The following is a 25,856-nucleotide window of genomic DNA, read 5'->3' as shown; positions in this document are numbered from 1 at the left end:
TATAGATAGAAGAAGAGTACAAGAAATACTCTAACGCATAAAAATATGTATGTTTTCACTTTCAGATAAAGAGGGTTTACACATCAATCTAAGCAAAAAACAAATAAGCAGCTTCTATTTTTCCCTTTATAAGATTGAAGATAGAAATAATATGAATTGACCCTCCCTTAAATACAATCTCATTCCTGAAAAAGTCACACAAAAAATATCATTTATTCTGATTTGTGTAGTGGAGATTAGTATTTGTGGGAGTCCAAGGCCAAAATAGTTGAGAGATTGAAAGGGTTCATGTAGTTGGAGGCTCCTGAAATAATCTGCTGAACGATCAACCCGTTAGCCTTTTCCGATGGATGGAATGGGTCCCAAAATGCATGTGTGTCACGGTCTGGACATAGGTTCGACGCCACCGTGCACAATCCAACACCATTGAAGGGTCCTTGGCCGCAACACGCAACTTTTGAGGTAACAAATCCTGTATCCACAAATTCATCCCACAGAAGAATTCAAGTATTATTGAAAGTGATGTTTGGTTTGGATATAACGAATGCATTGATTACCGTATGCTTGAGGATCAGTGACGAAATCATCGTGCATGAGTTGTGTGTTGGCTGCAACGAAGACATCCGAACCAAGTTCGTTATTGAGTTGTGTGATCATTTCAACAAGCTGTGGATTGTACAAGGAAGACGCACTCTGTAGCTCCTCTGAGCATTCGCCATTTCTGCCTCCTCGCATGGCTAATTCCGCTGGAACACAACCCAGTGGACCAGTTCCTGTCACCAACACCCTTCGTGCTCCAAGTTCATACAGCCTCTGATCCAAGTCCATGCATTGTGCGTGTTTGAGTGAATGTGCAGATAACATAACACTGTACTCATTAATTACCAGATTAATGAATTATCATGGTTTTACCTGTAGAATCTTCTTGTACTCAGAGATGACATAGGTGACATAATCCGGTAAAGCGAATTGGCGGGATCTAGCAGAGTTAGGCACCAAGAAGTAGTTATTCACAAAATCGTTACCTCCACAGGTGATGAGAACTAGTGCTCCATTTACTAATTTCCTTGTTTCATCATCTCCTATAAGGGCACTCACCCTTTGTTGGTATTGTTGGAAGTATTCTAGTTGTCTTGGCATTCTGATAATGTTTACCTGCAACAATATATATAATACATAATAATCAATCGCACATGTAAAGTAATGGTTCATGCTGCTATATATATAATTCACATACAAATTGGACTCCGGTGTCAACGAGTACTCCAATGCCAGCAGAAGCAAAGTTTGCACCAACCAGCAACTTTTCCCCGTCAAGCTCAGGGCTTAAATATGGCAACGTGGGTTCGGACCCGAGTGCTTCACCTGCAAAATTTAACCACAGGTCAACAACAGTAGAAATGAAGTTGAGAATGGTGAAATAAGAATTAGAGAGGTTATGAAGCGAACTGATAAAATCAGGAATGTTGCGGCCATTGGAGAATCGTCCGGTGGGGGTGTGAGTTGGATAATCAATGCCATAAGGTGGAGCATCTGCTCTAGCTGTGGTGACTAGGTAGTTGTTGTTGCCATTATCAACAAGTGAATCTCCAAACACGAAGAAGGCTCGTGCTGCCTCTGCCTCCTGCAAATTGAAACATGTAAATGCTAGTGCCGTCACTAGACTCCAAACAACGTAAGACGTGAAAATGGGAAAGCTAGCCATGGTTTGGAATTGGAGATGAAAGTGAAGTCTAACAGGGTTAACTGTGGTTGCTGGCTAGGCTACTCTGATGCACACATATATATAGATTGATATATACATGTGTTAATTGCAGGCATGGGATTAGGTGGATCGAGGTGGTTGTGTCATCGTAAAAATGAATGAGTAAGAAGTAGGTTATGTTAGGTTAATTTTAAATGAGTCTAAATATTTGCACCTGTATATATGATGTCTCCGAAGTTTTCGGTATTAGATACATGTTCTTTATTTCTTTACCTTTTTCAACAGCCGCAAATTATAGCTTCAAACTAAAATAGGCCCTTCTAATGGAAATGGGTATCAGGAGAATAGTGAAAGTGAAATCAATCGCATTAAAGTTTCTTGACTTGTAACGCTAAACTATTGCCGTTAATTTTTTTTTTCCTCAATGCATGACTTATAAGATTAATGGCCTTTCCGGAACTTCCATTAAATGTTCATCACGTGCATTATCTACCATTAAAGACACACGAGCCTTTTACTCTCATTAAGCACACAAAGTTGAAAGCCATCGTTACAATTAGCATTCTCCACTACACACAAAAATCTTCACAATCAAAAGGAATACAACATTTTAGTTTAGGGCAAACAGCACACTTTGAACCACAAATGACACTAGCAAGGAGATCTTCATGAGATAAAACAGAACTCAGGAGAACGTAGAATATAGCTTCACAGTTCACACATATCCTGTGGTGACCAATGAAGCCATAAATCGTATCAATCAAACCCTGGAATCTATGGCCATGATGGTGCTAAGATTCATGGGGTGCATGTACTGAACCGACCCAGTCATCATCTGTTGGACAATGATTCGGTTAGCTTTCTCCGATGGGTGAAACGGATCCCAAAACGCATAAAGATCACGATTTGGACATAAGTTGGAAATGGGTGTGCAGAGTCCCACCCCATTGTACGGACCTTGACCACAACAAGCTATCTTCGATGTGACAAACCCTGTTCAACAACAACAAACAAAAACTCAGAACCCTCTTCTGAGAAACTATGGCAGTAACAGTGAACGTACCATAAGCTCGAGGGTTGTTAACAAAATCCATGTTCATTTCATACGCATTTACAGCAATGAAGACGTGAGCACCAATCTCTCGGTTGAGTCCTTTCACCATTTCAACAAGTTGTGGATTAAACAAGGAAGAAGCTCTCTGGAGCTCCACGTCGCACTCACCATTTCCACTTCTCAAGGCCAACTCTGCTGGCACACACCCCATTGGTCCCGTACCCGTTACAAGAACCCTCCTACCTCCCAAATCATACAGCCTCTGCACTTTTTACGTAAATGCATAAGATGAACAATGCAACAACAAAATCTAAGCTTTTGTTAAATATATTCATACCTTCAGAATTAGGCGATACTCTGATATGATATAGTTGACGTAGTCTGGGAGAGAAAACTGGCGAGACCTTGCTGAATATGGAACCAGGTAATAATTGTTCACAAAATCGTTCCCTCCAAGAGTGATGAGAACAAGTGCTTGGTTCACATGCCTCCAAGCTTCCTCTGCACCAATATGCGCACTTAACCTTTGCTGGTAATGCTGGAATAGCTTCAGTTGCTTGTAGATGTGAATGATGTGAAGCTGCAAGAACAATTACATAACACACTCCTTTTAGTTATATGAATAAGTAAAATTAACACAAAGTAATTGAACTCACAAACTGAAATCCGGTATCATTGAGAATTCCAATTCCCGCAGATGCAAAATTGGCACCAACTAGGAGTTTCTCTCCCATAAGTAGAGGGCTCAAATATGGCAGTGTAGGCTCCAAGCCAAGTTGCTCACCTGCAATACATGAAACCAACCTCAGCTTTCAGTCATATATGCATGCATGCAAATGGGAGATTAGGTAGAAAACTACTAGAAAAATTGAAATTAGTAACGAATAATCTTGATAATTTTTATTACAAGAACTCATACTGATTATGTCAGGGATGTTTAGGCCATTAGAGAAGCGTCCAGTGGGTCTGTGTGTTGGGAAGTCAATGCCATAGGGGGGAGCATCTGCTCGTGCAGTGGTGGCCAAGAAGTCATTGTTGCCACTGTCTACGAGTGAATCACCAAAAACGAAGAAAGCCCTCGATGATTGAGCAGAAGAAAAACTTAAAGACATAAACAAGGTTGTCGCTATTATACAAATAGCCATGGACATGGTTATGAATGAATAGTAATTGTCGCTGACACTTGGAGGTTTGGGAAAAGGGTAATATATATAAGGTGTGATGTGAGAAGTTGATGGATGTAACGATGTGTGAAGTGATGGAGAGCACATTCATAATCATAAATGAGTTTTTCTACCACCTCTACGAAGTTAAAAAGCTACCGCCGAATGAAGAAGAGAAAGTACCTCTATTAATTGCTAGGGTTGTTTGCTTAAGCAAATGTGTGACTTTTTCCTCAGATTCCCAAACACCTCCCTCTTCGTATCAAATGAACACAAATATTGGCCCGCGCCAACCCCCACAACTACTCATTACTAAAGCGTGGTAAAAATCATGCGTCATTAAAACCACAAGAAACCTAAAGCATTTTTACCTTGGAAAATAATTTTTCGACAATAATTTTGTTGAAAAAGTTATTAAATAGAGTAATTTTTTATTTTTTAATGAAAGTTAAAAAAATAAAATAATAAAATTTTAGGATTTTTTTTACCAAAATTAGTTGTTTGTCCAAATAAAACTTTGTTCAAATATCATTTGTCTTTTACTTTTACCCAGGTAATTGTATACTTACTACCACACTTGTCAAGGCCATATATCTATTTTACATTCTTTTTTATGTTATACTACGTATGATAAAAGGATTACGGTGTTTTTACTTATATCTTTCTTTTGCATAAAAATAAATATTAATTTTATGATTTGATTTATCGGTGATGCTTGGATGTCCTTTAGAAAAAACTTGTTATGGTGATGAATTGAACTCACGTTCAAATATGATTTCAATGATTTTGACTGGCGTTACACTTTGGGTCAATGATCTAAAGTAGTACAACATATATGAGACTATAACAATTGCAATTATAAGTAAAGTGCAAAATGATTATTTATTTAACTTCGTTTAACAGCTTCCGTTCCAAGAAAAAATAATTTTTCTAAAAAAGTGGTAACGTTTTTTAAATTATTTGTACAATTATATCAACTTAATTGAAGTCTGTGTTTGTGTAGACTTCGATTCTTTAAAGAACCAAAACCTATAATGATACACTAATATTTTTAAGAATATATGCATGATTATAGGTTACAGTTTTACAAAGAACCACTTATTCTTAACCAGACAAAAAATAGGTTTCAGTTATACAAACCTATCCCTTATTGTTTGGATGTTTATTTTCTCCTTTCTCGCATTTGTTTTGGTCGATTTAATGTTTGTTCGCAATGAAAAGACACACAATGATGCATTTTAGTATTCATCGTACGTTCGTCAAGGTCGAGCCTTACTCTAGTGTTCACGCCTTCTTCACCCCGTACACTTAGCTTCCCATTTCTACATTTTAGTGTTCCAAGCACACTTCCATTTCTGTATTTAAATAATTTTTTTATGTCACATATAGACTTCAATTACTTCCAAAATCAGAGTATATCTATGAAAAATATGCATCAGACCTGAAACCTAAAACCTTCCTTTTTTTTTTTTACCTCTCTTGGTAAATCCACGTAATCAAATCAGTCTTTTCTAAAGGGGCATCGAAGCATTCATCTCGATTTATATTGGATACTCAATTTTTAAAATTTTGAATTTGCTCTATATGATTCTTAAAATTATTTTTCAAGTTTGATCACATATAATATAGATTAACATGGTGTAGCATTTAATAACCACTTGAGGTTTAATATGTTATTGTTGTGAGAATTACATTTAAATTTGATGTAGGGGCCTATGGGAGAAAAAGAAATAAATTACTGACAGTTGATACAGTTGGGGGTAGATTTAATGCAGCTGAAGTCAAAGTGGTGATAAAAGGGCTACTATATTATGCCAAAGTTCAAAAATTATGCTCAACCAACTTTGGTGTGAAGCTAGATATGGACACTGCTTGTTGCGAAATCATTTGAAAGCTCAAACTGAACTCATGTGCGTCATGTTTAATTCATTTAAGTATTCTAATTAACTAATTCATTAATCTCAAAAGGACACTTTCGATGGGGTATAATAAAACCTACATTAATGGTTTTCAGAAAAACCGTGTCGGAAAGCCTTTGGGATGGACATGCAGGAGAAAAACCATTGAATAAATGGCAAATAAATTATATTTAAATGTAAGAAAAAATTAATTTAAATTATTTCTTTTCCAAGTAAAAATTATAATGTGCACTTAATATTTGCGAAATGAAGAAAATTTTAAAACAGTTAAAGTCATAGATTTTAAAACAGTTCAACACCGAGAACCAATCTCCTATTAACATATATTATTCAAATTTTAATTAAGTTTAATATATATATATATATATATATATATATATATATATATATATATACAATCGACGAGATTATATGTTTTAATATTATATTATGTATTTTTAATTATTAGATTGGTTAAAGTGAATATATAATGAAAAAAAGATTACTTATTTTCTTCTGATAACGAAATCTTTAACTTGCATTGCAGAAAACCACAAACTTTCATGGGAAAGAGCAAATATATATGATGTGTGGATGTGGGGATGTCAAAACATTATTTTTCATATGATTGCGTAACAGACAGGTCTATCAAGTCCACGACATTGTTGTTTTTTTTTTCCTTATATATATATATATATATATATATTAATTCAAGTTCATTTATGCTTATAATCAATAATATCAGTGAGGTTTCGTTCTCATTTGGACCAAACTAGCAATTAGCCAAATATTCTATTTTGAACAAAGCACCATCCAACAATGTACCTAGGTTCTCTCCTATGTGTGTGCGCCTCTAATAACAAAAAGTAATATGTCGTTAAGTTGATTGTTCTCGAGTTAGATTGCAGATCTAATTTGTTTTTTTTAAGCTAGTTATCTAGTGCAAGTAAAAAAGATTGAATTCCAATATATGGTAGATGGTGATAAAAAAATATTCATGATAATTATATTAAATTTTTATATTGTAATAAATAAAAGTTATTTATATAATTATATCGAGAAAATTACAATATGATTGATAATGAGTTAGAAAATAAAAAATAACTAGATAAATATATCAAAAAAACATTCTACATGGTGAAAATAAACAACAAATAAAAATATTAAAAGATTAAAAAAATATGTCTTACAAACAATTTGAAACAATTGAAAGAAATCTAAAAAAAAATGTATAATTAATGGTATGATAAGAAGAAAAATACCTTAGAAATTTAAGAAAACTTTTCAAATATCAATAAGGGTTGATTTTTGTGTCTTGTCATCAAATTCGTTGTACATAAGAAGTACATTCAATTCGATAACAAACAAAAGATTGATGAGTAAATTTAAAAAAATTGTACAAAAAGTAATATGCAGTTCCATATTCATTTGTTCATTATTCCCCACTTATGGTACATATATAATTTGACATATTTTTTTCTTCGAGCCAGCCACCTAGTGCAAGAAATAAGGGTTGATTTTTTAACTTATAATCAAATTCTTGGCACACAAGAAGTACATCCCATTGGATAACGATAAAAGATTGATTAGTAAATTTTTAAAAAATACTAGGAGAAGTAGAAGTAAGATGCAACTCTCCACTTATTTATTTATTGTGTCCCACTTATTTGAATATCCCGTGTCGTCTATTTTTTTTCCCAATTTAATTATTCAATGAAAGCAATAAGGGATGACTTTTGTGACTTGTAATCAAATTCGTGGGACATAAGAAATACATCCCACTAGATAGCAAACAATAGATTGGTTAGTTAGTTTTAAAAAATTATACAAAAATTAATATGCAATTCCTCACTCATATGTTCATTATTCCCCCTTATATTGCATATCTGATTAGACTTCTTTTATTTTTTCAAGCCAACCACCTAGTGCAAGCAATAAGGGTTAGGGTTGAACTCAAATATATGGTAGATGTTGATAAAAAAATATTCATGATAATTACATTAAATTTTTATATTGTAGTATATAAAAGTTATTTGTACAATTATATCAAGAAAATTACAATATGATTGATAATGAGTTAGAAAATAAAAAGTAATTAGATAAATATATCAAAATAGTATTCTACATGATGAAAATAAAGGACAAATAAAAACATTAAAAAATTAACAAAAGTGTGTCTTACAAACAATTTGACACAATTGAAAGAAATCGCACAAAGAAAAAGAAATGTATAATTAATAGTATGATAAAATGAAAAATAACATATAGATCTAAGAAAACTTTTGAAATATGAATAAGGGTTGATTTTTGTGACTTATTGTCAAATTCGTTGTATATTAAAAGTACATCCAATTGGATAACAAACAATAGATTAGTTAGTAAGTTTAAACAAATTGTACAAAATGTAATATGTAGTTCCTTACTCATTTGTTCATTATTCCCCACTTTTGGTACATACATGATGTGACATATTTTTTTCTGGTAATAAGAAGTACATCCCATGGGATGACAAAAAAAGATTGATTAGTAAATTTAAAAAAAAAAATACTAGGAAAAGTAATACACTGCTCCCCACTTATTTATTTGTTGTGCCCCACTTATTTGCATATCTTGTACTGCCTATTTTTTTCAAATTGAGTTATTCCATGCAAGTAATAGTGGTTTGCTTTTGTGACTTGTAATCAAATTCGTGCGACATAAGAAGTACATTCTACTAGATAACAAAACAAAAGATTGATTAGATTAGTTAGTTTAAAAAAATTATACAAAATGTAGTATGCAGTTTCCCACTCATATGTTTATTTTTTCCCACTTAGATTGAAGATCTGACTTGACCTTTTTTTTAAGCCACCCACCTAGTGCAAGCAATAAAGGTTGAACTCTAGTATATGGTAGATGTTGATAAAAAATATTCATGATAATTACATTAAACTTTTATATTGTATTAAATTTTTATATTGTAGTAAATAAAAGTTTTTTATACAATTATGTCGAGAAAATTACAGTCTGATTGATAATGAGTTAGAAAATAAAAAATAATTAGACAAATATATAAAAAGAGTATTCTACATGGTGAATATAAACAACAAATAAAAATATTAAAAAATGCGTGTCTTACAAACAATTTGAGACAATTGAAAAAAATCGCAAAAAGAAAAAGAAATGTATAATTAATGGTATGATAAGATAAAAAGTACCTTAGAAATTTAAGAAAACTTTTCAAATATCAACCAGGGTTGATTTTTGTGACTTGTTATTAAATTAGGTGTACATAAGAAGTACATCCAAATCGATAACAAACAAAAGATTGATTAGTAAGTTTAAAAAAATGGTACAAAATGTAATATACAGTTTCCTACTCATTTGTTCATTATTTCCCACTTATGGTACATATATGATTTGACATGTTTTTTTCTTCAAACCAGTCACCTAGTACAAGCAATAAGGGTTAATTTTTTAACTTATAATCAAATTCGTGGTACCCAAGAAGTACATCCTATTGGATGACAAAAAAAAGATTGATTAGTAAATTTAAAAAAATACTACTAGAAGTACATCTCATCCGCACTTATTTATTTATTGTGCCCCACTTATTTGCATATCTCGCCTATTTTTGTTATTTGCATAAGGTTTGATTTTTATGACTGTAATCAAATTTCAAATTCGTGGGACACATAAGAATGATAAGTGTCACCTTCATTAGGTGATATTGCATGTGGTAGTAAAAATAACTAAACAAATTTAACCAAAACTATCACCTTCAACTATTTAAAATCAGCCTTAAAATTTTAAGATGATATTATTTTTAAATATCTCATTTTGAGTTACGTTTTATGAACTTCTAATGTAAAAAACTTATGTTGATATAATTATTAAATAACTATTTTGAAATTAACAATTTTATCACGTGTAAAATGCTTTTGGAGGATGATTATTCTTTACTTATATATTATACTTTTTATTAAATAAAGTCATTCATTTATTAAAAGAAACTGGGATGATACTTTGATATGGTTGAATGAAGAAGAAGAAGCATATACAATAAGGTCTAGAATATAATAGACTACAAGGTATTATAGGTGGAAAAATTAATAGTGTTTTTAAATCTCTTTGGTGCTTAAATGTGTTTCTAAAGACACAAATACTAGGATGGAGGATAATGCTGGATAAGGTGTCAATTAAGACAAAATTAGTAAGTAAAGACATACATTTAGGTAATACCTTATGCGAGTTGTGTGCAGAAAGTTAGGAGAGTGTCAAATATATCTTCTTTGACTGTAAAATAACCAACACAGTGTGAGAGATATGTGATCGGTGGCTTAGTGTCAATACAGTGTATCATAACAAGTCATGTGTCAATTTCCAACACTTTTATCTTATGCAACTAAATGGAAAACAAAATAGAAGTTGGAAAGGAATGTGACCGACTATTATCTGGAAAATCTGGAAGCATAAAAACAAGGTAATTTTAAAGAAAAGGAAAGTAGAGCTAGAAGAAATCTTTTGTATGGCACAAGTGAGTGCATGAGCTTGGATGAAACATAAATTACCAAATGTAACATTTTCATATAGTGGTTGATATCAATGTCCAATTCATTGCTTAAAATCATTGTGATTCTATCAAGAAATTATTATTGAAGGACAAACACACACTTAGTTTGAAAGTAGGGAAGTGAAAGTTTATTTTGTAGAAAAGTAGTGTTAGGAAAAAGGGTTGGAGAACATATGTTCTTTTTTTTTTTCAGGGGATGAGAATGTTATGGAGTACAACCGCTCTATTTATTTGGAATAGACAATAGGGCGATACAACTTCTCTACTGCAGGAATGGAACTGGGTGACACAAGTATATATAGGGATGGGAGACAAAGTTGCAACAGGTTAAGCAAGGATAGACAATCACCAGAAAAATGTCATTAGGCTCATTATGTTAGTATAACATCACATTGGGAACATATCTCCACGTGACTCTCTAACCTTTGAATTAGTATGAAGTGGCAGGGTCTAGAAAATTATTTTGATACTAGATACGCCTATCATTTTACAACTTCTTTGCAACTATAAATTGTTGTAATACTAGACTAACCTATTAGTCTTTTCCTCAAGACTGCATAAGCACTTCTAAAAAATGTGTAGACCTTTAATTGTTTTTATATAAAAGGGTTAGAATTCTCATTTTACTATTAAGTATGATGTTGTTTTTACGAGTTTTGCTTTTATTTAACTGTTATTTCAATATTTTAAATTGACATTAATAAATTATGTATAGTTTTAGATTTATCTAATCTTTTATTAGCTTATACATATTTATTTTGATGAAAAAAATAAAAAAAATATAAACATTTTTTTAAAATAGAGAAAGGATACTATGTCTTTTAATTTCTCTATAAGAACTTAAAAGAAAGTGAGGAAGTATTGATAATAAGGTTAGAAATTTCATCACAACATGTGAAAAAGAGGAATTGAGATAAAAGAATAAAATAAATATTGAAGGGATAAATATACAAATAAATAGTGAATGCAAAAGAGTCCTAAAATAAAAATATAGATAAAAAAGAAATTATAACAATATCATAAATAAAATATTTTAGAAATTTTACATAAAATTTAATATTATTAATATAATATAATTTTCTAATCATAAGATTTAAAATATAATACAATATAAATGAGTACTTGTATTGTACTATAAGTATAAGGACTTTGAAAATGAAATTGGTGACTTATTCTAAAAATGTGATCACAAGGACAAGGAGGTTTTTATTCCAGCTCCTACCGTCAAACATAAATATTACTCACGTTTTTTTTTTATGAGTTTTGAAAAATATAAAATTTTCCTTCAACGTCAATTTAAGGATTTCCAAACACAAATTAGACCTATAACGCAGGCCTCGAGGACCTAAAAGTCCGCTCAAATTCTTGGGCTTGCAGAAAGCCCAAGCCCAACTTACCGTCAAGTGCTTTTGGTAAACTGACTTCATTTTCAACCAAATTAAAAAAAAAAAATCAGATCCAAAATGAAAGAAAGAAGAAAAGAAGACTGAAAGTATTAAAAATTAAATTTTGAGCTTATTTCAATCTCACAAAGTCGGTGACTTTTGTATATTAAAGAATAGACATTTCAAACGTCTCAAACAGCTCTTAACATAACAGGTGATATAATAAGTTTACCAAAAAATAATATTAATTTAATTGAACTCCACAAAAATTAATTTATAAGTTTTATATTGTACTATTAGAAAGTAGAATAAAAAATTGCATGTATGAAATGTATTCACTAATAAAACAAATATATATATCGTCATTCAGTTAACATCTGTCGAAGAGAACATAAACGTAAAAAATATCGATGAAATGATTTATTTACGACGTTGTTGGTGAAACCTTAAAACTGATTTGACTTAAACTTGAATGAAAAGAAAAAGATGAGTGAAGTATTTACGTATTGTGTAGGAATTGAAGAAATTTGTTGGTAGATGAGTATCATGATTTGCTTCCCTTCCCCGTTAATGTATATGAGTGATGGTTGGTGTTGTGTTGTTTTGTGAGATGAAAACAGTTTATGCGAACAGAAAGAGCCATATTTGAAAGCATTTGAGTATTACATTACACATTACCCATCACCATTAATTAATTCCAATATTAATCACTACATTAATTTGGACATTTTCCATATTAATGGGGAATTAGTCAACATTATAGCGTACCAAATAGTCAAGAGGATGACTAAAAAGGTATTGCCAAGTTCAAAGATTCCTTATTAATGATTTCTTAACTTAAGCCACACTTCTTCCAAAAAAAACCTTAAGTCACACTCCTTATTATATATATATATATATATATATATATATATATATATATATATATATATATATATATATATATATATATATATATATATATATATATATATATATATATATATATATATATATATATATAAACGTTTATGTGTTTTTAATGAAATCTAATTTTTTTTTAATGTTTAAATTGTATTAAACATAAACGTTTATGTGTTTTTAAAATGAAATGATAAAATAACTGGTTTATTTACAGTTATATAATAAATAAAATTAGATTTCATTAATTTCACAATATTTATGTTTTAGAACAAATTATGATAGTTTAAATATGAAAACGATTAGTTAGATTAGATGTATTAAAAATATCACTGAAAAGAATAATGTTTACATATATAAAGAAATGTTTACATATATTCAAACACATTTTTCAGTTAATATTGTAGTGGAAATGTATTAAATAAGATAAATAACTCAAATATTATCATGAAACACGTTTGAAATATCAAATAAACTTAACACATTTTTGTTAAAAAGATTAAATTGAATCAAAGTTTTGAATAAAAATTAATTCTAATTTTTACTGAGGACAACAATATATTTAACCTTAAATTTAATAATTAAAACAATTTAATTGAACATTACTTTTATTTTTACATAACTACAACAATAACTATAACAATTCATTTGAGGTGGTTGGGGGAGGACTTTCTAAGATTACTAAAAATAAGCTACTATATATTACACTTATTATAATATGTGATGGGGAAAACAACAATAAACAATATACCAGAGAATGCAGCGGATATAATTTCCCCTAATTTGCAAGAATCTATGAGGAGCAATAATCAAAGAGCATCAATAATAAATCAACAAAAGCACAAATAAAGGCACCAAGATTTTTAACGTGGAAAACCCCTCAAATCAAGGGTAAAAACCACGAGTCGTCCAGACCAAAGAAATAGCTTCACTATGATCAACAAGAGTACAAAAGAGTCTTAATCAATAGCACAAATTAGTGCCAACACCCAACCAAATAACAAAGCAACAAAGCTTTCAAATAGAGAAGAACAAGAGAGGAAAACCTCTACAAATCACTGCTGCAGTGCGAAATTAATATCTCCCAACTCAGACCTCGTATCAAAGATCCGACCGGTCAGAATGAAGAGCAATGAGTTCCGAACCTGCTGTAAAAATTTCAGCCCGATCCAACGGTGAACGAATCCGCAGCGCCGAATTTACTGCGACAGCTCTATGAAAAATGTGAACAGAATTTTCCCTCTACCTCTCCCTCTATGTGTTAGGGCTTTCAGTGTATTCTGACTCTATTGTTCTGCCTCTCTCTTTATTTTATAGCCTCCTCTCCACTAGGTTTAAGTGAGACATGGGCTTCTCAAATTTTGGGCCTTTTCTCCACATAGGAAGGGAGCCCAATACCCAACAAATCTCCCCCTCACAACTATGTGGAGATAACCGCCAAACCGGCGATCTCATAACAAACTTCAAACTTTCCTCTTGGCAATGCTTTAGTCATCATATCAGCACCATTATCATCTGTATGAACTTTTTCCAACTCCAACAACTTAGCATCCAAAGCATCACGTATCCAATGATATCTCACATCAATATGTTTGGATCTAGAATGAAAAGTTGGATTCTTACCAAGATGGATAGCACTTTGGCTATCAACAAACAATGAATAGTTATCTTGCCTAAAACCAAGCTCCTGCAAGAATTTCTTCAACCATAACACCTCCTTGCATGCTTCAGTAATAGCAATGAACTCTGCCTCTGTAGTAGACAACGCTACACACCTTTGTAGTCTTGATTGCCAAGCCACAGCTCCTCCTGCAAACTTTATCAAATAGCCCGAAGTGGACTTTCTGGAATCAATATCCCCAGCCATATCTGAGTCTGAGTAACCCATCAAAGTAGGTTTATCACCTCCAAAACAAAGCTTCATATCAACTGTACCATGAAGATACCTCAAAATCCATTTCACAGCATTCCAATGCTCTCTACCTGGGTTTGACAAAAATCGACTAACTGTACCAACAGCATGTGCAATATCTGGTCTTGTACACACCATCGCATACATAAAACTGTCCACCGCAGATGCATAAGGAACTCTACTCATATTGGTCTTCTCAACTTCATTTGAAGGACTTTGCTTAACACTCAGTTTAAAATGAGTAGCAAGAGGAGTACTCACAGCTTTAGCATTTTCCATCTGGAATCTCTGCAACACCTTCCTAATGTATTGCTCTTGTGATAGATAAATCTTCTTTTCTCTCCTATCACGTGAGATATGTATGCCAAGAATCCTTTTAGCAGCTCCCAAGTCTTTCATGGCAAAAGACTCGCCAAGTGTCTTCTTTAACCTGTCAATTCTGGAAATATCTTTCCCAACAATAAGCATGTCATCAACATATAATAGCAGGATAATAAAGTCATCATTAGAAAAACTTTTAACAAAGACACAATGATCAGAAGTAGTCTTCTTGTAACCCTGCTCACACATAAAAGATTCAAACTTCTTATACCACTGCCTTGGAGCCTGCTTCAAACCGTATAGACTCTTCCTTAGCCTACACACATAATCTTCCTTGCCTTCAACAAGAAAACCATCAGGTTGCTTCATGTATATCTCTTCCTCCAAATTACCATGAAGGAAAGCTGTCTTCACATCCATCTGCTCAACCTCCAAATCAAGAGTAGCAGCTAAACTTAGCACAGTTCTGATGGATGACATTTTCACCACAGGTGAGAAAATCTCATTGAAATCAACACCCTTTTCTGTCTGAAACCTTTCACCACTAATCTGGCCTTGTACCTTGGAAGCGTAGAATTTGAATCTTGTTTCACCCTGAAAATCCACCTAGTTTCCAATGCCCTTTTGCCCTTAGGCAATTTCACCAAGTCGTAAGTGTGATTATCATGCAAAGATTTCATCTCATCTTGCATTGCATCCAGCCACTATTTCTTCTCTTCACTATCCAAAGCCTCTTCAAAACACTCAGGTTCTCCACCGTCAGTCAAGGTTATGTACTCATCACAGGAATACCTTGTAGAAGGTTGTTTTTGTCTATTAGACCTCCTGAGTTGGACTTGAGGTGATTCAGGTATATCACCAAGATCGTCATCATCATCATGTTCCTCTTGAGCATCATCAATTGGAACCTCTACTCCACTTCCAAACTGTTGATCATCAACATCACCATGTTGCTCATTGTCTTGAGCTTCCGTTTCAACATTCTCCAAATTGTGAGCGGGCAACCTCATCGGATTACCATCAGTGAGATTATTGTCTTTCTCGGGTGTGGTCTTCTTCACCTTATCAATGTCTTCAATGGTCTGATCTTCCATGAATTGTACATCACGGCTTCTAACAAGCTTCTTCTCAACAGGATCATAAAACCTGTAGCCAAATTCATCCTCACCATAGCCAATAAAGATACATTGCCTTGTCTTTTTATCTAACTTGGATCTTTCATCCTTAGGAACATGAACAAATGCCCTGCAACCAAAGACACGCAAATGATCATAGCTAACATTCTTACCAAACCAAATTTTGTCTGGCACCTCAGTATTCAAAGCAACTGCGGGACTGAGATTAATAACATGCACAGCTGCAAGCAATGCCTCTCCCCAAAAGTGCTTAGTCAACTTTGCTTCTGAAAGCATACATGTAACCCTTTCAACCAAGGTCCTGTTCATCCTCTCCGCTAGACCATTCAACTGAGGAGTTTTAGGAGGAGTCTTCTCGTGTCTAATACCATGCTGCCTGCAATAAACATCAAAAGGTCCACGGTACTCACCACCATTATCACTACGGATGCATTTCAGCTTCTTGCCTGATTGCCTCTCAACCATAGCATGAAATTCCTTGAACTTTTCAAGTACTTGACCTTTCCGCTGAAGAGCATAGACCCATAGCTTCCTGGAACAATCATCAATAAAAGTAACAAAGTAAAGTGCACCACTAAATGACTTTACCTTTAATGGGCCACAAACATCAGAATGCACCAATTCAAGCAATTCTGACTTCCTTGAGGGAGGATGCTTCTTAAAAGATACTCTGGTTTGTTTACCAGCCATGCAATGAGAACATTTCTCCAATTCTGCATTTCTCAATCCCATAAGCACATCCTTTTTAGCTAAGCAGTTAAGCCCTTTCTCACTTATATGACCAAGCCTCCGGTGCCACAAAGATGCCTCCATATACATAGCATTCACACTGTCTTCAGCAACCAAAGCTTTAGTCCAATACAATTTAGATTGTTTCTCCCCTCTGGCCATAACCAAGTTACCTTTAGTGAGCTTCCATTTACTATAACCAAAGTGATTGTCATAACCACAATCATCAAGCAACTGCACAGAGATTAAATTAAAACGGACATCCGGAGCATGTTTGACTCCTTTAAGCAACAACTGCACTCCCATGTTGGTTTGCAGGCAAACATCACCAACACCAATCACTTTAGACTCACCATCATTACCCATCTTCAACACTCCAAAATCACCAGAAGTGTAAGATGTGAAGAACTCCTTCCTAGGTGTAACATGCAGTGTAGCACCACTATCAATAATCCACATGCTCTCATCAGATACAAGATTAACGGACTCAAAGTCACGAAGAAGAACAAGATCACCATCTGTAGCAGTAGTGACACGATCATCATCATCATGATCATTCTCTCTCTGTTTGCCCTTCTTGTCTTTGTTCTCCTTTTTCCACTTAAAACAGTATTTCTGAATGTGCCCTGTTTTATGACAAAAATGGCACTCTAAATTCTTGTATCTTGACTTGGACTTGCTCCTACTCTTCTCTCTACCACCTTTATGTTCCTTTTTCTGACTTCTCCCCCTAGCTTCTGTAACAAGCATCTCAGACTGAGATGAAGAACCATGTGCCTTCCTTCTCATCTCTTCATTAAGAGCACCGCTCTTTGCCATCTGAAAAGAAACAACACCATTCGAGGCAGAGTTTGTAATTGAAACCCGAAATACCTCCCAAGACTCTGGTAGAGTATTAAGCAACCATAATCCCATAACTTCGTCATCAAACTTTATGCCCATTCCTGACAATTGATCTAGGAGCCCTTGAAACTCATTTAAGTGATCAGAAATAGAAGAATTCTCCCTGTACCTCAAATTCATCAAGCAATTTAACAAATACAATTTATTATTGCCCGACTTAGAAGCATACAAAGACTCAATCTTCTCCCACAAAGCTCTGGCATGTGTCTCATTAGCAATATGATTATAAACATTATCTTCAACATATTGCCGAATAAAACCACATACCTGTTGGTGCTCAAAGTCCCATTCTTCTTCAGACATAGAATCTGGCTTCTGTGTAGCAAAGACCGGAAGATGCAATTTCTTGACAAATAATAAATCTTTCATCTTGCCCTTCCACAAATGATAATTTGTACCATTCAAAGCAACCATCTTTGCATTTGCCTCCATCATTCAAGCAAGTAAATATAGCCCAACCAAGAGCTCTGATGCCACTCTGATGGGGAAAACAACAATAAACAATATACCAGAGAATGCAGCGAATATAATTTCCCCTAACTTGCAAGAATCTATGAGGAGCAATAATCAAAGAGCAGCAATAATAAATCAACAAAAGCACAAATAAAGATACCAAGATTTTTAACGTGGAAAACCCCTCAAATCAAGGGTAAAAACCACGAGTCGTCCAGACCAAAGAAATAGCTTCACTATGATCAACAAGAGTACAAAAGAGTCTTAATCAATAGCACAAATTAGTGCCAACACCCAACCAAATAACAAAGCAACAAAGCTTTCAAATAGAGAAGAACAAGAGAGGAAAACCTCTACAAATCACTGCTGCAGTGCGAAATTAATATCTCCCAACTCAGACCTCGTATCAAAGATCCGACCGGTCAGAATGAAGAGCAATGAGTTCCGAAACTGCTGTAAAAATTTCAGCCCGATCCAACGGTGAACGAATTCGCAGCGCCGAATTTACTGCGACAGCTCTATGAAAAACGTGAACAGAATTTTCCCTCTACCTCTCCCTCTATGTGTTAGGGCTTTCAGTGTATTCTGACTCTATTGTTCTGCCTCTCTCTTTATTTCATAGCCTCCTCTCCACTAGGTTTAAGTGAGACATGAGCTTCTCAAATTTTGGGCCTTTTCTCCACATAGGAAGGGAGCCCAATACCCAACAATATGTCAATTATATTATAATTATTTATAATTTACTTGTATTGCTTACATAAAATGAATTGTCAGCGTTTGTGTTATTGTTAGAGATATTATATATCTCTTAGTTTTCCTTATATTAATGGAGATATTATATATTTTATTATTTTATTATTATCAAATATTTTGTATTATGATAACATATTAGATTTTACTTTTTTCTTTATATCATGAGATATTGTACTCTATATATTAAACAAGTTATAGTAGATCAAAATATGAAAAATGAAAAAAATTCTCTTTCAGTTTACATTTCATCAAATACCTATTGTGTATGTTTTTCTTTCTTGTGACTTATATATATCTAACATAACATTAGATGAAAAAAATTAAACACCTTCCGCATTTTCTTTTTTTTATTGATTTCATGCCATGACTCAATCCGCATAATAAAGATATAAATATATAAGAATGGTTCAAATTTTGTTTAAGATAAACTCTAAATAATTCTAATACAATATTAATATAGTAAAATTTAAGACAAATTTAATCTTATAAAATTGACTATACTTTTATATATATATATATATATATATATATTTATTGTATGTTAGTATGTATACAAGTTATTATTCTACTATACGGTATAGTAGAATATATTTTAGGCGGCATCATATTTTTTTCTCCTCAAAATCGGGACATACAAATTTCATTCTAAAATTGTAATGAAATACGTTATAAAATTAAGATGTGATTATATAGAATAATTTAAATGATTTTATACAGTCATTTAAAAATAAACACAAAAAGTAGTTTATTAACCTTTTTACAACAATTATTTTTAAAACCATGACAATATTTATCATTAGATAGTAAAATTAAACTGTATATACTATTAATACATGACCATTAGCTTAATACATAATTTCTTTCAAAATTAGTATGAAATATTTATTCGATCTTAAAATCGTGACACGGAAAAACTATTTTTCAAGCTAAAAAATAAATTTAGAAATTTTTTTTCTCAGAATTCTTTTCACAAAATCTAAAAAAAAAAAAAATACTATTTAGACTGATTTATATTGTTAATCTCAGATTTATTTTCTTCATGCTAATATAGTCAGGGCATTAGCTGCCATGCATAGAATAATAAAATATTTCTATGATAATATCTATAAGAAAAAAGATAATGAAACTTTCGTTAATAAAAATTCTAAACCTGTATTTCATAGGTGTCTCTGCATTTTGTATGTGCATGAAAGAGAGCTCTCAAATCTTAATATCCACAAACAACTTGCAGACAAATTAACCATCTTCTCCAATAATTAATAGACGTTGACTATACATATATTTTCATTATTTTTCTATTTAGTTATTTATATTATATCTAATTGCAGACAGTATAGCTAGATTCACATGCCAGTTCATGTATAATTCCATAAATGTTTTTTCTCAATTGAAGGAATAAATATATTACGTATTTAATAAAAGTATTTATTATATTAAAATATAGAAACAGTAGCATTACTTTTTCATATTGTAAATATTTTTTAACCGAGGGACCCTTTATAATTTAATTCAGCTTCCATAATTTCAGCCATATGTAAAAAGTTAAAATACTGCTTCAAAAATCAAACCTGTCATACCAAGCTTAATATGTTTGGAAAGTTATACAGAGTGACCAAGTGTTATCTGCATGAAATAATGAATATTTTGTGTTTTCTTTTCTTCGAGGAGGCAAAGGGCAAGTTGGCCAAATGTATATTTGACAAGATATAATAATAATAATAATAATAATAATAATAATAATAATAATAATAATGGTGATGATGATGATTGGTATTCATGAGAGACTAAAGTACCATGTTATTCACATTACAAACTATTGATTGGGTTGAACAATTATCTGATCAAATATTCTTGTTCATGTTATTCACACATAGGTTTTAGAGTATTTCGATGGTTATAAATATTATGTCGAGTTTGGATTGTATGTTGAATTTTTTTATACTATTATTTTGCTGTGTTTTTAACATATATTGGTGATCACTGATTTTGAAACTGTAAAATATATTAAAAATATTTTTAAAGTACCAATACATTATATCTTTAATACTCAACAGAAGATAACAATCAAAAATTCAGTTTCTAGACTCGATTATATCACACCAAATTTATTTTGTGGATGCACTCTCATAAATGTCAATGACTTACACCTAGTACCTATAAAATGAAGATTTGTTTTATACACTATGAAGACTTATTGATGTGGTTTTAGTGCATTTATAAGTGCTATAAGAGACAAAAGTTTATTTGTTAATCAGATGATTTGTTATTTATATGCAATGGGTCAACTGCAAATCGTGATTCCAAAAACTATTACCATATTTTTTGGAATATATAATAACAGATGGATGAGGGACATGTGGTCTTGTTATAATTGAAAGCTTGTTGTGAGGTTTAAACCATACATGTATGGTGCAAAAACCTCTTTTCCACACTCTTTTTATAAAAGCTATTTTATTTTTAGATACTTAACTATTTTCAATAATTTTTACTCTCTTTCCGATATATTGAGGAGTTAGATCCAAAAAAAAAAACTTAAATATTTTATGTAACACGATGGTCTTGGTATTTGATATAGTTATTGAAGGGATATTTTTTCAGGCATTGAAGAACTCAACTTTTAGTTAACTTAAAAGTTCTCATAAAAATTTATTGGTGGGTCAAACAATTTGAATTCCGGTATATCCATATGACTTCATCGTCCATATGTTTATTTGAAAATAAATAGATTTTAAAAAAGAAATTGTTTATTTTATTTTATTTTTCTTAAAAAGTGTTGGAAGAAAGTTATGAAGGGTTTGAAAAGTATAAGAGGTGTTGACATAAATTCGGATGCTCCTACAGAAATGTAGGTGATGAAATTGAAAAGTAGGAGTGCCCCACGTGGAAAAACCAAAAGGTTAAAAGCGCACCTCTCTCCACCAATTGAGTGTCAGAGTTTAAAAAAAGGTTAAGCAAAGGAATGGAGAGACTGTGAAGGAAAGCAAGCAATAGCGAGGGAGGGAGGGAAGGTGTGCTTCAAGCCAAGTATTAATGGCAAACTGTATGCTGGCAGATACACATTCAACAACTGTAATAAAAAGCTGCATTCTTTCGCTTCGCTACCTCTCACTTTTTATAACACTTTCATTTAACAAGTTTCAACTTTCAGAGCTAACCAACTTCACCTCACACTTTCTCTCCTTCCAACCTTCACCACAAATCTTTAAACTTCATCATCATCATCATCATCATGCTGAAGCTTCAAAAGGGTCTCTCAGAGCACCACCAGCTTAATTGATCTCAACAACTACCCTCCTCGCCATTAATATTATTAATTACAGAGAGATAGAAGGAGCCTCTTCTCTCCTTTCTTTCCTCTCCACTAGTCCTTTTCCAACTTTCTTTTCTTGGCTCGGTTTTTAGGCTTGGAAATAACCATGAAACTCAGATTTTCTTTGTGCCCTTTGCTTTGCTCCTAATGGTTTCCTAGTTTTTGTTCTACTCATTTCTTGTTTTTACTCGGCGCTGAAAAAGATATGGGTGTTCCTGGGAGAAAGGGGAGATGCTCCTGTTCAGCTCCTTCTGATAAGGACCATCTTCTTCTCCTTCTCATTCTCTTTCTTCCCATGCTTCTGCCCATGGTTGAATCCAGAACGCTAAATTACACCAGACATACGCAAACCAGTACCCTCAGACTCCAAAGGATTACCAGGCACTTGGACAAGATCAACAAGCCTCCTGTGCTCACCATAGAGGTAATAATAATAATAATAATAATAATAATAATAATAATAATAATAATAATAATAATATTGTTACTATATATATATATATATGAATATAGAATATTTTAGGGTACGTTGATGAGTGGTTGAGATTTTAATGGGCAAATAAATGTTTGTTTCCCTTCATTATTACGTAACATTTAAGTATTGTTTTGGCGTGGGTTGGTATTGCAGAGTGCAGATGGAGATGTTATCGATTGTGTTCACAAAAGAAAACAACTGGCTTTAGATCACCCCCTTTTAAAGAATCACAAGATCCAGGTATACGTGTACAACAAACCTAATTAATTTGGCACCACCCTCTTTATATTTGCTTTCCTTGCACTTCACTCATCTTCGTCTACTTGTGATCATCCCCAAAAAGTACTGTTATGTTAAAAGTGTGGCGTTATTTGATGGATGTTATAGAAAATGCCAACGGAGATGCCAAGGGGAATGATGAAAGTGAATGAGGGAGATGAAGGAGAAAGCATGGCATGGCAAACGTGGCACTTGAATGGGACACGGTGTCCAAAGGGAACGGTTCCGATACGACGGAGCACGGTGCATGACGTGCTGAGAGCAAAGTCTTTGTATGATTTTGGGAAGAAACGTTCACGACTTGTTCCTCTTTCTCGCCGCAACGATGCCCCTGATGTTCTCAGCGCCAATGGCCATGAGGTATATAACCTTTTTACTCTACAAAAGTGTAACTTTTGAGAAATAGATCTACCAGGTGTTGCAAGAACACCGAATCCTTTTAAATAATTTGAAGATTGCTTTCATTCTACTTCAACTTATTGTACTAATATTCTCAACGTGTATTTTATTATAATTAAAAAAGGGTTTTGACCTTAGAATCAGTAATTATTGTTTTTTTATTGATTATAAATTTGTGGAACGCAGCATGCGATCGCATATACGGGGTCGTCGCAAGAAATGTACGGGGCAAAGGCAACAATAAACGTATGGGATCCATCAATTCAAGTGATGAACGAATTTAGTCTTTCACAGCTTTGGATTCTTTCAGGATCCTTCGATGGCACTGATCTTAATAGCATCGAAGCTGGATGGCAGGTACTTGTTCCAATTCCAACACTCTTTTGTCCCCTTGTCTCTTTCATCATCAAAATACACAATTACACAAGTTCAATAAAAAAATATTTTCTTTAATCTTTAGAAAAAGGATGAACGATGAATGATGAGTTCTCATTAAAATACTATATTAAGAAGCAATTATTATTATTATTTTGTAAAGTTGATTTTCAATTGGTTCCTTGAAGCAGCCAACATGAATTAATTAGAATGCATGTGATACACGACACATTACATTAATTCAATAACTGCGTGGAGAAAAAAAAATTGTAATTTTATGAAATATTGGATCTTTGAAGCTTTGATGATTGTACTAGTCAGGTCAGTCCGGAGCTCTATGGTGACAGCAGACCCAGATTGTTCACTTATTGGACGGTTAGCATTTCTTTCTTTTTACAACAGTTTCATTATAAGAATGTCCAAAAAATAGTATGTATGACTAAATAAATATATCTTTTGCGCTAAAATGATCATGGTATGTGAAGTAAAATATGAATTAAGTGGAATTTTTATAGGTATTTATGAAATTTTGTGGTGATGCAGAGTGATTCATATCGTGCAACCGGATGTTACAACCTTCTCTGTGCTGGGTTTATTCAAACAAACAGTAGAATAGCCATTGGAGCTGCGATTTCTCCTGTGTCTTCCTATGGTAGCAACCAATACGACATTACAATTCTCATCTGGAAGGTGAGTGTTGAAATGAATGTTTGGTCGAAAATTAAGGATGTTTTATTGACATGTTTAAGTTGTGTGATGAATCAGGATCCAAAAGTAGGGAACTGGTGGATGAGTTTTGGTGATAAGACATTGGTGGGGTATTGGCCGGCGGAGCTATTCACGCACTTAGCAGAGCATGCAACGATGGTGGAGTGGGGAGGAGAGGTGGTGAACTCACGGAGCAATGGGCAACACACGTTCACACAAATGGGTTCTGGGCATTTTGCAGAAGATGGTTTTGGAAAAGCAAGCTACTTCAGGAACCTTCAGATCGTAGACATGGATAACAGTTTGAGTTCTGTGCAGAGCATCTCAACCTTGGCCGAAAACTCTAACTGTTACGACATCAAGAGCTTCTACAGCAACGAATGGGGCACTTACTTCTACTATGGTGGCCCAGGGAACAATCCACAGTGCCCATGAAAACTATAACGAAAGTGCATATCAATTGTCATGCACTGCAAATACACTTCACTTTCAAATTACTCCATCTCTCAACACCCCAAAACAAAAAAGTTTATCTCATATAATATATATTTCTCTTACATTCTTTACTTGTACGTATTTTCATTTCTTGTTTCTACCACTTCACTCTTTTCTTTTATTCAATCGCCGCAAGGCCAGGAAAGGAAATTTTCAGATGTAGTCAACAATATCGATGCAAAAGGAAAAAAACGATGGCAAATGGCAAGTTTTGAATCTAAACATGATGTCTCAAATTTTACTCACGGTCGATTTCTTTCTTTATAAGTTTTTTTTTTTTCTTTTATAAGAAACGAGATTCATAATATACATTCCCATATATTACAACAAAAACATGTTAATTATATTTTTGTTTCCTTTATACTTTTGAAATATAATTTTGGTAAACAAAATCAACTTGATTCTTAGTCAATTGATCCGGCAAATTACTATTTTTCAAATCTAAATTAGAGTGTTACTCAAGTTTCCACGGTCAAAATAAAATTTTGTAAACGGTTTATATTGTAGATAAGTATATTCAACTCAATAAATTCTTTTTTAATATTGATTCCAATTAGGAATTCGTGTATTTTTTTCATTAATCATAATTTTTGTATTTTTATATAAAGATGAAGTAGTGTATGGAGATTAAATGGTAGGAAAGAAAGAAACGAGGAAATAAATATGGATTGAAGTGATCAAATTGAAAACGTAAAATTTAAGAATGTAAATTGCAATAAACTAAATTATCAAGGCTAAAATAAAAACTAATAAAAGGAATTTTGAAAAGTGATAACTCTAATTTCGATAATCATCATTGGATTTGACATTTTTATGAATGTTTTTAGAGTGTTTAAATTGTAAATACAATTTGTCACATCTTTTTTATATTTGAATAGTCTATTTTTTCCCCCTTTTTTTCTCACATTCAAGCTAATAAAATTAAAAAAAAATATATAAATTGTAATAATT

The 25,856-nt window shown here is 32.8% G+C and overlaps 3 protein-coding genes across 5 annotated transcripts; 1 reads left to right on the top strand and 2 right to left on the bottom strand.

The window, feature by feature from the left end:
- Positions 1–31: 31 nt before the first annotated feature.
- LOC114192707 (GDSL esterase/lipase At5g33370-like) lies at positions 32–2,045 on the bottom strand. Of its 2 annotated transcripts, XM_085676302.1 has the most exons (6): positions 1,450–2,045; positions 1,238–1,365; positions 913–1,155; positions 693–813; positions 558–608; positions 32–472 (listed from the first exon to the last, which is right to left on the bottom strand). In XM_085676302.1, the coding sequence occupies exons 1-6, from the start codon at positions 1,703–1,705 to the stop codon at positions 237–239; spliced, it is 1,035 nt and encodes a 344-aa protein (XP_085532428.1). In that variant the 5' UTR covers positions 1,706–2,045; the 3' UTR covers positions 32–236. The 2 variants fall into 2 exon arrangements, with proteins under 2 accessions (XP_085532428.1, XP_027938296.1); XM_028082495.2 differs by having other exon boundaries at positions 558–813.
- A 197-nt stretch (positions 2,046–2,242) lies between these two features.
- LOC114191349 (GDSL esterase/lipase At5g33370-like) lies at positions 2,243–3,947 on the bottom strand. 2 transcript variants are annotated; one of them, XM_085676303.1, is made up of 5 exons: positions 3,667–3,947; positions 3,416–3,543; positions 3,097–3,339; positions 2,769–3,021; positions 2,243–2,698 (listed from the first exon to the last, which is right to left on the bottom strand). In XM_085676303.1, exons 1-5 carry the CDS (start codon positions 3,908–3,910, stop codon positions 2,466–2,468), a joined length of 1,101 nt encoding a protein of 366 aa, XP_085532429.1. In that variant the 5' UTR covers positions 3,911–3,947; the 3' UTR covers positions 2,243–2,465. The 2 variants fall into 2 exon arrangements, with proteins under 2 accessions (XP_085532429.1, XP_027936320.2); XM_028080519.2 differs by having other exon boundaries at positions 3,679–3,946.
- A 17,859-nt stretch (positions 3,948–21,806) lies between these two features.
- LOC114190477 (protein neprosin-like) lies at positions 21,807–25,127 on the top strand. The gene is made up of 7 exons (XM_028079375.2): positions 21,807–22,598; positions 22,803–22,889; positions 23,037–23,288; positions 23,514–23,684; positions 24,024–24,077; positions 24,246–24,392; positions 24,468–25,127. The coding sequence occupies exons 1-7, from the start codon at positions 22,380–22,382 to the stop codon at positions 24,843–24,845; spliced, it is 1,308 nt and encodes a 435-aa protein (XP_027935176.1). The 5' UTR covers positions 21,807–22,379; the 3' UTR covers positions 24,846–25,127.
- Positions 25,128–25,856: the final 729 nt, after the last annotated feature.

The sequence above is a fragment of the Vigna unguiculata genome, chromosome 7 (genome assembly GCF_037176805.1).
Source record: "Vigna unguiculata cultivar grain cowpea cultivar isolate G323 ecotype 2 chromosome 7, ASM3717680v1, whole genome shotgun sequence".
NCBI lineage: Eukaryota > Viridiplantae > Streptophyta > Magnoliopsida > Fabales > Fabaceae > Vigna > Vigna unguiculata.
This window is presented reverse-complemented; position numbering and strand designations above follow the sequence as displayed.